The 16,127-nt window shown below is 46.3% G+C and overlaps 2 protein-coding genes across 3 annotated transcripts in view; one reads left to right on the top strand and one right to left on the bottom strand.

The window, feature by feature from the left end:
- The first annotated feature begins 2,890 nt into the window (after positions 1 to 2,890).
- LOC113973913 (carbohydrate sulfotransferase 9-like) lies at positions 2,891 to 6,446 on the top strand. Its single transcript, XM_027696535.1, has 2 exons — positions 2,891 to 3,293; positions 4,726 to 6,446. Exons 1-2 carry the CDS (start codon positions 2,891 to 2,893, stop codon positions 5,532 to 5,534), a joined length of 1,212 nt encoding a protein of 403 aa, XP_027552336.1. The 3' UTR covers positions 5,535 to 6,446.
- A 279-nt stretch (positions 6,447 to 6,725) lies between these two features.
- The window catches only part of XDH (xanthine dehydrogenase), a 53,523-nt gene continuing 44,121 nt past the window's right edge, over positions 6,726 to 16,127 (bottom strand). For both annotated transcript variants that reach the window (XM_027696488.1, XM_027696489.1), the window contains exons 32-37: positions 15,862 to 15,914; positions 14,740 to 14,854; positions 14,023 to 14,088; positions 12,127 to 12,315; positions 10,844 to 11,011; positions 6,726 to 10,097 (exon numbers count right to left, since the gene is read on the bottom strand). In XM_027696488.1, coding sequence (XP_027552289.1) covers positions 10,047 to 10,097; positions 10,844 to 11,011; positions 12,127 to 12,315; positions 14,023 to 14,088; positions 14,740 to 14,854; positions 15,862 to 15,914 — 642 coding nt within the window. In that variant the 3' untranslated portion in view covers positions 6,726 to 10,046. The remainder of the gene's footprint in view (positions 10,098 to 10,843; positions 11,012 to 12,126; positions 12,316 to 14,022; positions 14,089 to 14,739; positions 14,855 to 15,861; positions 15,915 to 16,127) is intronic.

Here is a 16,127-nt window from a genome sequence, read left to right as displayed (position 1 = left end):
GGAGGCCCCACAGGGCATCACTGGTGCCTGGCACTGCCTGCCACGAAGAGGGAGTTCAACCTCCAGTTAATGAGTTTAACCAGTTATGCTGTGGAAAATCTGTGTTTGGGACACAAGCCCCATGGCAGCCCATCAGCTGAAGCAGCCGTGGCAGAGCAGCTGCTCCCCACAACCAGCCCCTGGCAGCTAAGGGGCAATTTCCTCCTGTTTGCAGGTCACGAAGGCACAGCAGACACTGTGTCCTCCCCTGAAGAGACCCATACTGGTGTAACTTGGTACGAGACGTTTCTTTGCAATGCAAAGCAAAGGGGGGTTTCCACTATTTTTTCTGCCCCTCAGATAGACACTGTGTCTCTGCTTTCACCTTATGACTGCAAAATAAAAATGAACTGCATTTCTCCCTACCCACTGCAGCTGCACTTTGGCTCGCCGTGGCTGCGGCTGGGACAGTCCCTGCTGAAATGCTGTATTTCGGTGCAGGAAGGCGCATGCTGCTGCCACCTGCTTAACCAAGAGAACTTGCAGAACTCCTTCCACCCTTTTATTTGTTAACCTCACTGCAGACCATTGAGAAAAAGGGCCTCCTTGCACTGGAGCTGGGTCTGCTGGCAGCTGGATGGGCTCCTGCTGCAGCCCGAACAGGGCTCTGCTGTTCAGGTTTGTGGCCAGGCCACAGATGCTGCCGCCCAAGAGCAGCTTTGGGAGCTGCTGAGGATCAGTTTGATCACCCAGAGCAGGGAAGGTGCACAGCACCTCTCAGCTGGACTCAGTAACTGTTGAACTTGATGATCTTAGAGGTCTTTTCCAATCTAAAATGGTTCTGTGCTTTCCATACCTGCTAACCTGAGCTGGGGAAAGAGCAGGGTGTGCTGCCTTGTACAGAGCCCTGCTCTGCAGATATTTCCTGATAATCATGCAACTCTCATGGTCTGTGTTTGTTAGCACTACAGTAACACAAAAGCCACTTACTTTCAGGTAATATTTATCCCTTTCTCAAGCACCCTCCTGCCCAAAGATCCATCAAGCTGGGAGGAGCAAGATTAGCACTGCAGCTCAAAGAAAAATGTGTGTCTTCTGCTGGGAGGGGAAGCAGAGTGTGGCCATTCACTCCTGCCCCCGTACATCCCAACCTCTGGCTGTACTTAGTTTGTTCTGGATTTGGTGGGGAGCAGGTTGCAGGGACACATGCAGTAGGATCTCGCCACAAGACCTGACCTCCCAGCACAGGGATCCCCTGACAGGGAATACATCCTACTCACTGTAAAAAGATGTCAGTGCATCTGTGAGTTAAGTAGTAGCTGTTATCTGGTTTATAAAATATGGAGACGTCTGCAACTGTCAGCTGGGACATCAAGTCATCTCATTCCACGTGCCAGCTGTGGGATTGCCATGTGAGTGCCTGGCATGTGCTGGGCACGTGATTGCCATATGATCAGTGTGTGACTGGCACCTGACCAGCACATGATCAATGTATGATCTGCACGTAATCGGCACGTGATTGATGCGGGATGGGCACACAACTGGTGATGCTGAACGGGCATGTGCCAGGAGTGTTCCAATACAACTGAAATTTTCTCTTTTTTTTAATAGTTATATCTAAGTGTATTGATCTAGTTTGCTCATGGGAATATTGTGCTAATCAGTAACAAGGCTTTACTAAAGATATGCAACATATGAGGGGCAAGGAGCAGTTCGACCATGAAAAGCATTTCACAGCCTCTTCCAGAGGTCCAGCAGCTTTCCCAAGGCTCGAAGGAGACCCAGGAGGCTTTTGGAGACACAAGTGTAAAGCTGTGAAGTTCATTCTCCACCCGTAGTGAGGAAGCATTGAGAGAGAGAGCCCAACTCAATCGCCGCCATCAGAGGTGTGCAGGGGTTCCTCGGGCACAGAGCACCCTCTGGTGGGAAAGCCGGGGTTGTCCAAACGAGAGCAAAGCCACCCGTGGCACAAGACTGCACTCCATCAAGTCCTCCTGGGCGGTGGGTTTCCATCGCACGGGGTTGCTTCACTGGCAGACCCCCCGTGCAACACAGCCCTTGTGCCCATGCCCGCTGAGCACTGCCTGGCTCACTACCCTGCCCTGGTCGGCGTGCCCAGTGTGCCAGCTTGCTCTCCTCGAGCTTTGAGGCGGTGATCCCATTTTCTTCAGTCCCTACAGTTCCCTGCAGCTGCAGGGTCTGGCGGCCCGACCTCATCCCTGCCACGCGCCAGCCCATGGCCTGACTGCCCGAGGGATGCTGCTGGCAGCAGGTCCAAAGCATCTCGCCATGAAAAGGCAATTTGTAAACAATCAGTTTTGAAGCCTTTGTAGCTGTGTTAAGTGTGGGTCTGTGTGGGAGCAGGTCACACTCCCCTGGCTGCTGCAGTCCCCTTTGCCTTCGTCTCCATGGTTCTCACACACACACAAACACACCCGGTCAGGCTGCAGCTCCTTGGAGAAGGGGGAGAGCAGCATGTCTGTCTGCCTGCCCGCATGTTATACCCTTTTTGGTATAACAGGGCCTCCGCACTGCCTGGTGTTTACAGCTGCTCTCACAAAACAAGCAGCAGTCATAAATATTAAGCAGCCCCCAGTAAAAAGGACACAGGCAGCAGTTCAGTATTTCATGTCCCTGTTTAGTCATGGACCTGCCACATGTCACTGGATGTGCCCTGTCACAACACTTACCATCACAGTTTCTACCTTAAAATTCCCCCCCAGCACCACAGAGACAGGACCCATGGCCCAACGCTTGCTCAGCCCCAGTCCCAGGACACGCTGCTCCCCACAGCAGCATTCCTCTGAGTATTACCTCACTGAGTGCCAAAGCCAGCAGAGAACAAGGTGGATCAGGGGACTCGGGACATCTTGCCCCACCTGGCTCTGCAGGACCCTGCACAGGAGTGGGGATGCAGGGCTTGTTTCTCACAGGGATCACTGTCATCTGGCATAGCCAAGTGCTGAGGGTGGCACGAACATTGAATAAAAAGACAGATTTTGCCTCAAAAGCTCATGCTGTAAACATAGGGCAGGAGGTACCTTTTGTGCCTCACGCCATTTCCCTGCCCCCAGCCAAGCTGCTGCCAAACAGTACTTTAACCCAGCTCTGGGTGTGTTTAAACAAACACAGGAGGTTCCCCGACACCCTTCTTTCAGGTCCCCAGCTGCTCACTAGCACTGTGTTCAACACCCAGCGCTACCACAGCACCCCAGAAATGCGTTTCCTTCCCCGCCTTGTCATCTCAGCTGCCCTGAGCATTGCTGCTTTCCTGAGCTGGAGGCTGCTTTGGACCCCGGCTAACGGCCAAGGAGGTAAGGCCTGGGCACTGTGTGGGTTCTGCATGCCTGGAAGCATTTCTGTGCCATGGGGGAAATAACCTGGAGCTTCTTTTGGAGGTTCTTGGCGGGCAAATGCCTACAGGACATAAAACACTGTTTGCACAGTGTTTGTGGGGAAAGCGCTTACTGTGGAGCCCTGCAGCTTTATGTCCTCAGTGGGGTCACTGATCTCAGGTGTGATGGGGAAAACAGGTATCAGGCTGCTGGAGATAACTACCAAAACCTTTGCTGGGAAGGGCAGGAAGGAGCAGGAGCAGGGACTTTGGTGACTCTTGCATTTCATGCCTAAAAAATGCATCCCTCCTCTTCAGTCCCCATCATTCCAGGGCAAAGTCATTACTAGATTTTGCAGACATTGTCATTCTGGGGCTGGACGACTCAAAGAGCAGCCCAGGTTAGCTGCAGGCACCAGCCGCATTTCTTCCTATGTTCCTGGTGTCCTTTGCCTAATTTTAACTGTGCTCCTCTTCCCTGTACAACAGCCTCCCCAAATCAGTGGGAAATATTTAACTTCCCAAGGACCCAGGAGAAACCACCAAACTAACTGTCTCCCCGGGGCTGCCAAATGCCTGCACTGAGCAGATGAGGCAGATGTGCTGCTGCTGAAAAAATAAAGTAACAAGGCAGGCATTAATCTTCCGCATTCTAACCCACTATGGCCTCTTCACATCAAAAATAAGGAGATGAAAGGAAAGAACAAAGCTGAAATCTGAGAAATTAAACTGACTCTCATGAAGTCTTTGTATTTGCATTTGCCTTCTATATTTACTTTGTTGTTGTCTCATTTCTATTTGCCTTTTGCTTTTTGTTTGCTTTTGCCTTTTTATCTGCAAGAGAAAAATTTACATATGGAAGTGATGCAAGAAGTTACATCATTTGAATCCCTAAATCACCCCAAGCCATTAAGAATCATCCCTTGCTTTCACATATATTTGGTAGCTGATGTTAACATATTAACAGACACAGAAGAGTTTGCAGGACATCGTGTATTTGTCAGTCTCTCAGAATGCTTCTATCTCTTTGGTAAACTCACCTCAGTTATGATCATTTGAAAGCAAGGACATAGAATGAAAAATTATGATTTAGTGGAGAATGGGCCCTTGACACCAAGTTATGGTCAAGATTAGTCCTCAGACACGGCGATTTGGGGAAAGTGGGGTCTGGGTGTCCATAATTTCACATGTTCATGGAGACAGAAACCCACGTCCCAGCAGAGCCAAGCTCTTTGCCAGGCAGGGCTGGTCTCCCCTCTCCTACCCATCTTCTTTACTTATGATACATCTTTTCCACAGTGGAATAACTGGAAAAAATAGTGCCACAGCATCCTGGGGTGGGGGGGGGCTGACTCAGGGCAGAGGTCCACTATGGGCTTTCCTCATCCCCAACTTCACATGGTGTTTCCCAGGTTACCTGGCCCCCAAGGCGGAGGAGGGCTTCACTTTGACACTGGACACCTTCCTTCACGTTCAGCAGCTCAGGAAGAAGAGACTGAGAGCTTTCTGCAGCCGATCACGCAAAGTCACCACGCTGCCGAGGAGCCAGCAGGAGAGAGCTTACCTGCTCTCAAGTCTGAGGGTAAGCACCAAGCTGGACTTCCTCTACTGCCAAGTGCCATCAATGGGAATTGAGGAATGGCAGCAGCTTTTGGAGAAGCTAGAGAAGAAAAATGTGACTCTCCCAGTGTCGCTTCCCTACCACTGGCGTCACACTAAGGAGACACAGCTGAGCAGGTTCAACCAGACAGAGATAGAGGCCATGTTAGGGTCTTACATCAAAGTGCTGTTTGTCAGGGACCCTTTCCACAGGCTGATTGCCGCATTCCTGCAAGGCATGGGCATCAGCCCATCCTTCAGCAGCTTTGTTGAGGATGTTTTAGCCAGTGGAACACACAACACCAGTGTGGCTTGGAAACCACTCGTCAGCCTCTGCCTGCCCTGTCTCGTCCAGTACGACTATGTGGTGATGTTTGGCTTCCACGAGCAAGAGCTGGGCCACCTGCTACGGCGGGCTGGGCTGCCTGTGGACAGCTTCCTCCCCAAGTTCACCGACACCCAAGTGCTGTGGACCTACAGGTGGTTATCAGAGCAGATGTTCAGTGAGCTGTCTGCCCAACAGAAAAAGAAACTGTCTCACTTCTACCGCTGGGACCTTTCTGCTTTCCCATTTTCTAGCAGTTTTCTGTCAGACCCCTTCAGCACTCCAGAGACGTGGTAGAAATAGCCCATCTGGAGGGACTGTTTCAGAGAGCATTAATCCAAAAGGAAGCACTTCAAGATACTGCCAGGCCTTTGCTTCGCAGCTGCCTGCAGTGTAATTGTCCATGTCACAGCTCCAAAAGGTACGTCAGAGAGCTGAGACAGACCACTGCCAGGGACGAGATATCAAGGCTCTTCATGTGATTGAATTGTATTTAAACATGACAAGAGCAGGCACTAGGGAAACTTGTGGCACTAGGCTTGGAAAACTGCATGAACTGAACAGTGGAGCAGCTCTCAGCAAACCTAACATCTTGGGTTAGAGTGGGTCGGACCTGCTGCAAACCACAGCAGCATCACACATGCTCTCCCTGCACTGACATTTTGTATTCTGGGCTCCCTATTGGGCCAAGAGGTTTGGCAATGGCTTCTTTGTGATAAATCTCCCCATGCAGATACAAGAAGTGCTCCCAAAGGAGCACGTCACCTGGAGTCTCCTTCTCCCTACTCTGCTTAAGTAGGTGAGATAGGACACAGGGTGGTACACCCTCCTGGAGAACCACTGATGATGTTCCCAATCTTTTCATGCTCACAGAATGTCAGGCCTGGCCCATCATTTAGTCTTATCTGTTCTGTGTGAACTGTTCCTGCTTTACAATCTCACATCTCCTATGTGTTTAGGCTCAAGAGGGCCTTGGGGATGGCACATGATGCTTGCTCCATTCACAAGTTTTGAGTTTGGCTCCCCCTGTTACAGGGCAGATTCAAATGGGCCAAGGCCGACACTGAGACAAGGATAGTTCAGTCTGGACCAGGTACCAGCCACACCATGCAGAAAAACCACCTTCCAAGTTGTCTCAGCAGCTGCTGGGCCCTGTGCAGGTGGCTAGAAGCATCAGGATGCATCACTGTGCTGCTGTGGAAAACACAATGGGGCTACTGTAAGCTCCTGCTGGCAGAGAAGCATGAGGACTGACTCTGCTTTCGTTCGGACTTGGCTGCCAGCGTGGCCGGATGGAGGCCCAGGCTCTCCAGCTGGCTCATCTGTTTCGTCTGGCCGAGCAGCCTGGAGCAACCACCCGCCTTCTCCCAGCCTTGGTCACTGAGCTGATCTGACTCACAGCCTCTAGGAAGGCTCCATGTTTGCCAAACACCAAGGATGAGCTGAAGTTGTCCAGTTTTCAAAACATGGCAGACTTTTACCATAGCATACTGGACTTCAGAATATTTAGCAGCTTTATTTTGCACTGTTGTGACATTCACAGAGAATTCCTCATACATTCATGTAACAAGGACACCAATTTGACAATGCTCGTTAAAGAATGATAGTGAAAACTGTTGATTAGAACTGACCTAAAACAGTTACCAAAAACTTGCCCTCCCTCTCACACTGAGGGACTCACAATTAATAGCACTAAGACATCAGATCAGCAGGCCTCCTTTCATCCTCCCACAAAATCTCCAGCTACAACAATTACAAGTTAAGTGCCGCTACTCTGCGCAGTACTTTACAGTCTAGCAAGATGGCACAGTTCCTCTTCTGAGTACACAGTTCTGGGAAGGAGAGAAGCAGCAAATTTCCAATTATATGTAATTAAATTAGAGTCTTGCATCCATGCTGTATTTCACTGGAAAATACTAGAAGAGGAACATTTTTTTCTTTGTAAGTAGCTTTCCCTTCAGCTACTATGAGCTGAAATCCCACGCAGCGAGACGTGTGTGAAGAGATGTGACACAGCACCTGGCAGAGGACAGGGCCGTGCGCTCATGGCAGAAGAGCTGCTCTCCGACAGCTTTGTAGTGCAGAGCACACCCTTATTTGGGGATCCTATAGCAGTACCTTCTCTTCCTGCCAGGCCTCTACAGCACATCCCAGTCCTTTCCTAAGTTCCAGAGGAAGGCAATGTATGAAATGTTAAGACATTTAGAGGTGACATGAAAATCTCAGCTTCGTGTTCCTTAGAGTCCCTGTCTCAGCCACAGCACAGCCAGGTGCTACAATGATCTCTCTGTAAATTCCCATTAGCATCCAAGTTTCCCTTTTCCCTAAACCCTCAAAACCAATTTCTGTAATTACTTTGCAACCCTGATTTCATACCATTGCCCTCCCCAGGTGTTTGATATAAATTACATTCAACTCCAGTGTACCCCAAAAGGAAGGAGTTTCCTCCCTCCATCAGATTGTTGCTGGGCAAGGGTAACAAAAGGGCTCTGAACTGGGGTGAGCTTGAGGGCAAGGACTGGTGCCTGGGAAAGAGTGGCTCACTGATGCAGCAGGAAAAACGGCTCTACAGTCCAAGATCTGCACCGAGCAGCCTGCTCTGACCACTGCCTGTATGCAGAACTTGGCAAATACAATTGCAATTAACTCACAAAGCAAATAGCAAAAGAGATACATCTAATCTAAAAAAATTTTACCTGACCAGGCAGCCACTGTGACTATGTGAGACACCACAAACTCTTTTTGAAAATGTGAAAAAGGTGCTTCCAGAACCACAGGGGACAAAGAGCACTTATCCTGCTAGTGACATCCTGACATGTCCCAGGGCCCCCAAAGGCAGCGGGCCTCTCGTGAACACTGGCAGCTTTCCCCTGAGGTGACACTTGAAGCTCCTCGATATCACACTCTGCCTGTGTCTGCCCATGCTCTGCATTTAACACATGTTACCTTCCCTTCATATTTATCATCAGCCTGGTCTGAATGAGCATGTCCAGCGATCCCATGAGGTGGATGTCCCAGGAACAGTGCTGATACCAATCTACCTTACAGACTTCATATTTTGTATTCCTTCATGGACATCCAAGAATGTGGATACACAGGCTCCAACAGCCTTATTGAAGACAAATTATCATATTTTCTTCTCGAAGAGTTTTTTTCATATTGCCAAATTTCAGGAGAAAACAAAAACATGTTCTTGCCCAGTACCTCAGAGTTTAAGAAACACCAATATTGTATTTCAATTAATAAAACAATTACATAGCAAGCCCAACTGGCACAAAATACTTTCTGCAACTCGCATATACAAATTCCCTTCTTCTAGATGGTAGAACCATAGTATTTTAAGCTGAGAAATAAATCTACACATTTCCAAGTGATATACCCTGGAGTGCTTAAAAAAAAAATATTTCACACTTAGGACTTCATCCAGTCCTAAGATAGAGGCCAATTTTAAGTAGTTTGCATGTAAGCAAAATTTTATAGAAGGCAATGGAGTTACATCCTCTTGCACCATATTTTTTTGGTGGCCCTAGGAGTGCAAAAATAGAAAAAGGACATTTTCATAAAGCTGTGGGCCAGAGAAACATAAAAGTTTGCAAATGATGAGCAGTTACAAGTACATGGCTGACATCATCTAGGGATAACACGATGCTACAGTGTTAAATCTGACAGTGACAAAACCTGCCAAGAGGGATGCCCAGCACTAAATCCAACACAAAAAATATATTCAACCCAGACGACACTGGGTCATCCCATAGTCAGCACATTTTTCAGACAAGCAGTCCCTGTAGCAAAAGGTACCCATTCTCTTACATTCAGCAAAACTAAGAGTTCTCTTGAAAAGAAGGCAAGGCCATAGCATGACAGCAAGGGATTGACCCTAGAGGGCACCCAGAGTCAGCTAATCCCCAGCTGTGTCCATCCTCCTTGTGTCCCTTGCTTAGGCTGGTACAAATTTCCTTGGGAACAGTGATGAGCAACTTTCTCTGTTACTCCAAGGTAGCTGATGTCCTTTCCTATTTAAAATATGGGGAAAGATATGGAGGTGTGGGACAGGAAAAGGATGTGTCAAACAAAGCAGCATCTTGATGGAAGTCCTCTTGGTATATCTAGTTTTTATCTTTAATCAGAGAAGACAAGGTAGCAGTTGAACTAAGATCTCATTAAAGCACTGGTGCAGACAAAACAATAGTCATTTAATTTGGGATTAATTAGTTATTGGTCACATTTTAGCGTTTTCCTCTGAAACACTTTTGTTACACAGGTAAGACCACCTCTGTTAACTAACATCAAAAGTCCTCTTCATCTTCCTCTAGCAGATAGCTGGCTTTTTGTGCAGAGGGGATAAAGTAGGGTCCAGCCCTCAGTGCCTCTTAGGCCTTCCCCCATTTCAGTGAGAGGACTGTATGTCTGGGCTCAACACATTTAAATCCTTCTTGGCATAGCATAACTAAGTGGTCCATCTTTCCCCATAGTAGGAAAAAAAAGAAACAACCACCCTGCCATTTCACACTGGCTGGTAATAAACATCATTGCAGCAATTTTATATGAAACCTGTAAGATTTTTCAATTACAGATGGATAACATCACCTTCCACTTCATCTTCATTTGAATTTACATTGCAGCTATAATCTGGCAGCAATTCCTTCTCTTAGAGAAAACAGTGATTGGACAATTAAATGTGAAAGCTCCATGAATCCCTGGGTGAGCCACATGAACACAGGTATTTTTTTCTCCATTATAGTCCTTCTGCCTTGTGGTTCCTCTGGTGTAAGCTCAGTTTCAGCAGAGTTTGCTCCCTAGACTTTCCTTTTACACACGCACAGACCATGGCTTAAAGGTCCCTGGCTCAGCAGAAGGGCACTGTAAAGAGAGAAAAATAATTGAGTTGGTAACAAATGAGGATCCTGGCCAGGGTTTGGCATGTTCCTTTTGAGATGGGTGACTTCGTGCTGGTGAAGATATGAGCTCCTGTCCAAGTCTTTCAAAACATGGAGATGTCTGTCTCATGGCACTTCTGTCAGAGGCTGTGCCTGGCTCTAGCTGAGGGCCTAATGGTCAACTCCTGCAGAGACCTGTGACAACACTGTGACTGAGGAGCCCGTGAAGAGACAGTGGCAGGATCAACTTGTGAACTCCTTCAGATCAAGCTCACAGCCCCTAGAGGGACTCCTATGGCCATGACATTCAGGAGAAGGATGTATTTTCAGTAACACTTTCCTCTCCCTTCCTCCCTGAAAGACACCCCTAGGTCACAGAGTGGCCCTATGTCAGCGGAGAGAGATGATAGTCAGGAGCATCAGGACAAGCAGTCAGTGCTTTCTACAGACAACACTTGGAGGATGGAGGGATGGACTGCAACTCCAGCGACAGTGTGCAGCAGCCCTTCCCACAATGGGAGACCAGCAATGCTGGTCTGTGGATTTGCCTCTCAGTTGGCGGCATGTTAAATGAAGGATAACAACCATGAAATAAAAACCATCTGCTTAAGCAGGGACACAGTCTCCCCATCCTGTCCTAATCCCAGCCTTGGGCCACTGTGACTACCATACACACTCCACGTGGGGTAGGCTGGCTAGGGAGCAGACTATGGAACCAGAGGGTGTTACCATTTTGGTGAAGATGTCCACGCAAGCATTGCGGATCCTCTCCGGGGTGGCAGGGCTGTCCAGCCTGAATGGCTCAGTCAGGCCAGAGTCCTTCCTCGCTGCGTAGATGGCATCTTTAATGGCATAAAACACCGAGGCAGACAGGAACAGAGGTGGTTCTCCCACGGCCTAGAAGACCACAAGCAAGAGTGAGACTTGCTTTCCAGATGTGAACCTCAGTCTACCAGATGTGTTCAGTAAGGAAACATGAAGCTAAAACAGCCTCCAGTCTGCCAGGTGTGATCAGTGAGGAAAGAGTGAGATAAAACAACCCCCAGTTCGTATAAAGAAGAAACAGCAGGAAATCATAAGGTTTCTGACACAGCAAGGCTGTTATGAAGGAAAAAGGGACTAACTCATTCTCATAGTGTTCTGGATGGTGCTAAAATTGCAGCAAAGAGAATTCAGATAAGGCAGTGATAAACTGTCTGGGCAGAGAGCATGATACTCCACCACTGGAGGTCCTTGCAAGCCAGCAGGAATCCCTCCCTCAGGGATTGCACAAGAATCATGTAGTACTGAGGTCCCTGCCAATCCTTTTTTTCTTAATTCTGTCATCGGCACTAATCACCCAAGAAGTTCTCCTCGTTGATGAGATGTCTTTGTGGAAGGGGAAATGGGGAAATAGGAGACTGAATGGAAGCAGGCCAGGCATATACAGATAAGGATGCTGGGTGGCCCCTCTCTGGGTGGCTCTGTTAAGTAAAACAAATCCATTGGTGCTGCTTATCCAGCCCTGCTCTGTGTAGCCCTCATTGACTGCAGTGCAAACAGCTGAAGGACACATGGATTAATAATGGACCTCTAAGGGTGACATGAGCACTGTGAAACAGTGAAGAAAGCAAAACATGAAAACAGGCACAAGACCTTGGCATATGAGATCTGGGGAAATGGCACTGCTGGAAATGTCCAGGGTGATGACTCTGGTGCCAGGGAAAGGCAACCAGGGAGCTCACATGCAGGGGGAGGCTGGCAGCCTCTGATACAGCAAAACTGGCTCAGCAAAGCCACTTCAATTCTGTCTAATGGACAATCAGGGCAGCAATATGCAGGTTATTATAGTTCTTCCTAACTATAAAGGATAGTGAACATATTTCTGGTAAGAAACAGGAAAAGATCCTGACCTCAGAATAAAGATAGCATAACAAGACAAACTATTTAGACACATAGAATGATTACTTTATCACACCTCAGCTTCACAGAATTATAGAGCAGTAAGAGGCCTGCAGATCTCGCCGGCCTACCTTGGATGAGTAAACTGCTTTGCTATTTGGGCAGTCACGGAGAAGAGACACGTAGAATTCTGTTGGGATGTCTCCAAAGGCTGGGATTTTGTACATCCCAGGCCCTCGAGTGTACAAGTTTCCTTCAGGAGAGTAGCGCAGCTCCTCCATGGTGAAGAGCCCAAGGCCTTGGACAAACGCTCCTTCTATCTACAAACACATCCAAACAAGGTTACATTTTTTTGTTGCTGTTGTTCTTCCCTGTGGAAGAACAAACAGTGATGACATCCACTAGAGTTTTCTACCCTCCCCTTCTGACTGATATCCCTCTTTTCTTCTCTAAACCCTTGTTCCTTTTGCCAAGTACAGCTTGGCACCTTTGCAAAACTCCTGTGTTCCCACACAGAGGTGGCTGCATTACCCTGGCAGGTGAAGCAATTTCCAAATAGACACAAACAGATTTTCTGTAATGCAGGACAGGAATTTTCTGATGAAGCAAGGAGAAAAAAAAAATCAATGCTAAAATATTGATCCCTTCCCAGGTAGATTAACACTGAATGAGTTGTACTAACTGATAATTCAAAGGACAAGTAGACTAAAAGGACTAAAGATGAAATATTTGACGACAAATTATTTTATGCTTTCTATTTCAGTATTAATGCTTTCCTAAGTGCTTTATATTCTCAGGTCACCAGAACAGACACCTGCCAAAACACCCCCATATCCATTCAAGTACTAAAGACTTCCTTGCATATTTTTTCTACTACAAATTTTAGGAGAAAAAATTAAAAATTAAAAAATGAAGGGGAACAGGTATGAGAGGAGGATGTGCTTGAACAACCCTGCATGAAGCAGCTCTGCTCTCTATGCCCACTGAGATATCTGACAGTCAGACCAGTCTCAGGATTTGACACAAGCATTCACTAACCCATCTCTGTATATTGCGTTCCTGCACTCATTAAACATCCTTTCTCTCCTGTGCCCGTAGGTCCTCTGCAGTAATTCATGGAAGGACACAGGAGTTTGAGACCTCTTTGACAGGCTCCACTTAGCTCATCTTTTTATTCCCATATGCAAACTGACAGGTTGCAAAGACAGAAAGCCTCATTTCCTCTTGGCCATTTCCAAAAAAAGTCTTTTTCAGAAAAAACATTGCTTTCAAAGAAGTTTCATTTTAGTTACAGCAGAGCTCTGCAAGTCATGCTTTCCCGTAAAACCCAAATCCTGCAGCAGTTTCCCTGGGGTTACACCATGTCAACACCTAGAGTTAACAAAGGAGCTAAGATGGTTAGATAAGCCTGTGCAAATGTCTAATGATTCATCTCTTGGTCTGTCAAACAGCGCTGTGTTTATTATCTTTATTTGCTGAGAGATACTGTGATTATTACTCTATAAAATATTGAAGTAAGCTTGTCCCTCACCAAGGAATTTGCAAGCTAAGTGACTGGTCCAACTTCCTGTTGAGAATTCTACACAGCAGTAGCCAGAGGACAGAATCTACCACCCTAAATCTTTATTCACAGAAGAATTTTCACTGAATTAAATGGGACTTGATATTGACAGATAGGAGTATAAAAATCAGGTATAGAATTTAGTCTCACATGCCACACTGTAAAAACTGATTCAACTATGGTTGAATAAGCTGGGATGAGGTTATTCAACAACATTAGTATTATGTTTCATTTCTAAGGCAAGACAGATGCTGAAAAACATCAGTGTGGTGGCAACTGTAGCATTAATATTCAAGGTAAAAAAAACCCTCAAACCTCTAACAGAATATTTCCCTGCATAATTCTGTACCAAGTTTAAAAGGCTGTGTTTGCAAAGGCACAACCTGGAGAGGGATAATAAATAGAGAAGCCTGAGGGTAGTGTGATTGCTTTAACATGATGGAAATAGCAACATTATTTCACTTACCTGTCCTATATCTATGGCTGGGTTCAGACTGGTACCAACATCCATAACAATGTCTGTGCGAACGTTCTAAAGAACAGAAATAAAGGATAAATCAGCACAGTTTATTGAAACTGGTACACCATGGTCTTGTGTGAGGAGGAGTAGTGTATCCAAACACTATCCCACACTTGGAGAGTGTTCATAAATCTGTCTCAGCTGAACTCTTCATACTGACTTTTAATCTGAGTTCAGCCCAAAAGTAAATCAAAGGAATTCACTGCACTTTTCCCCAGAGATCCAATGGACCCAATTTGTATTAGTTCCAAGCTGCTAGTATCACTGGTCTGTACCTGAGCATAACCAACTAGGTCAGATTTTGACGATTTTTTTTCTTTCTTTCTTTCTAAAAGTCTTCAGTGCTATTTTTAATGATTAACTCATTCCAGTACGCTTCTGTTCATTTGTACTAACACAGTGCTGCTATCTCTTACTTAAGTAAACCCAATAACTTTTGCAATCATTAATTAAGCCTTCTAAAATCCCCACAGGGTAGATAATTATTGTTTTATTATACTTTACAGATTGTTGCACTGTGGAACAGAGGAGTTAAGAAATTTACTGAAGGTCACAGCAGACCAATGGCAGAGCCAGGAACAGGCTGACACCCAGTATTTGCTCTAGCTACACGTGATCATTTCCTTCACCAAAACAGAGCTATTTCACTGCTGACCCCCTCACCTTGTGGTCTCCTGTCAGGCAATCTATCTCAACCTCAGAGCAAGCAACGCCATAACTGAAGTAGGAGAATGGTTTCCCTTCATTCTTTTCAAAGTCGTAGCCAACGTCAGGAATTCTTGATACAAAGAGAAACAAAACTGCATTTCATTCCATGAACAAAACAAATACAACCACATTGCAACTTACCAAAATCCTTATTCACTTTTGTTTCACTCCTTCCATCAAGCCCATGCAGAAATGAAAAGTATAAACAACTATGAATAGAAACTTGCTAAAGCTGCTTTGTATTTCAAAACCTGATCAAAACTATCAAACTATTTTAGCCATCTTTATTTTCCCATGAACCTTGGGGGTTTTGATGACTATTATAAACCCATTCTCACCAAAGCTGTAGCAAACTCTTTGCTTTTAGTGTACAGTTGAACATTTCTTGGAGGCCACTAAGTTTCAGAGCATAAACAAGCTAAACCAGAAACTGGATTAAAGTAAATAATTATTTTAAGCACAGTTCATGGCAAACTTATACCTGGTTTATTAAAATACTGACAAGTCACTTTATTAAGAGAAAAAATACATTTCAGAGATGCAACAGGAATGAGCTCATAGTGTATTTTAGTCCTAAATATGTTCTTCTCAAAACTGTGTTTAGTTATTTTTGTCAGCCCCTCTGCCTTAAAGGTGATGGATCTCTGTTTTCCTCCAGCAGTAAAGCTGACTAAGAGAAGTCCCTCATTTCAGAACTACACAGGAACCAACAAGAGTTTGAAGTGGGAGAACGAAATTGGAAACACTGGTATCCGCTCATTCCATAAAAATCAGGATACCACTCCAGCCAACTGTCCTCAAGGACAACCCTTCCCCCTTCTTATCCTGTGTGGCAGTCCTAGTGCCACACTAAGTCACAAGGCAGACACAGAGCAGAGCCCCAGGCAAAGCTCTGATTTCTCCCCAGCCAGGAGAGTGTCAACCTCAGCTTAACATTTCTAGGTAGGAAAGGGAATGCAACCCTAAGTTAGAGCAACAACAGGGAGATAGGGGCTGTAAATAGTCCCAGAATTTCCCTGTATGTAATCCATGCAATCAGGTAAGAGCTGTGCCTCTGCAGTGTGAATTTTCACTCACCTGTAAAACCCTGTGGCCGACAGGCTAATACAGCTCTGGTAGGCGGTTATAATCTGGCAAAGTGAACAAAACAGTAATTGTACAACCAGTCCCTGCAAAATAGCTGCCCAAAAATATTTCCAGGGGAGCTCAAGTAGAAGGTGTCCAGTGACAGACAACTGTCACACTGCTCAACACCAGCACTGCCGAGGAAAACATCATGATTGCAGCTGCTTCCTCAAATAGCCCCATCAGCAGCTACCAAGGGCAGAACTTGACCACTGACA

The sequence above is a fragment of the Neopelma chrysocephalum genome, unplaced genomic scaffold (assembly GCF_003984885.1).
Source record: "Neopelma chrysocephalum unplaced genomic scaffold, ASM398488v2 Primary Assembly neopelma1_108, whole genome shotgun sequence".
In the NCBI taxonomy this organism is placed as follows: Eukaryota; Metazoa; Chordata; class Aves; order Passeriformes; family Pipridae; genus Neopelma; species Neopelma chrysocephalum.
Note: the sequence above shows the minus strand (reverse complement) of the source record. Positions and strands in the feature narration are given on the sequence as shown.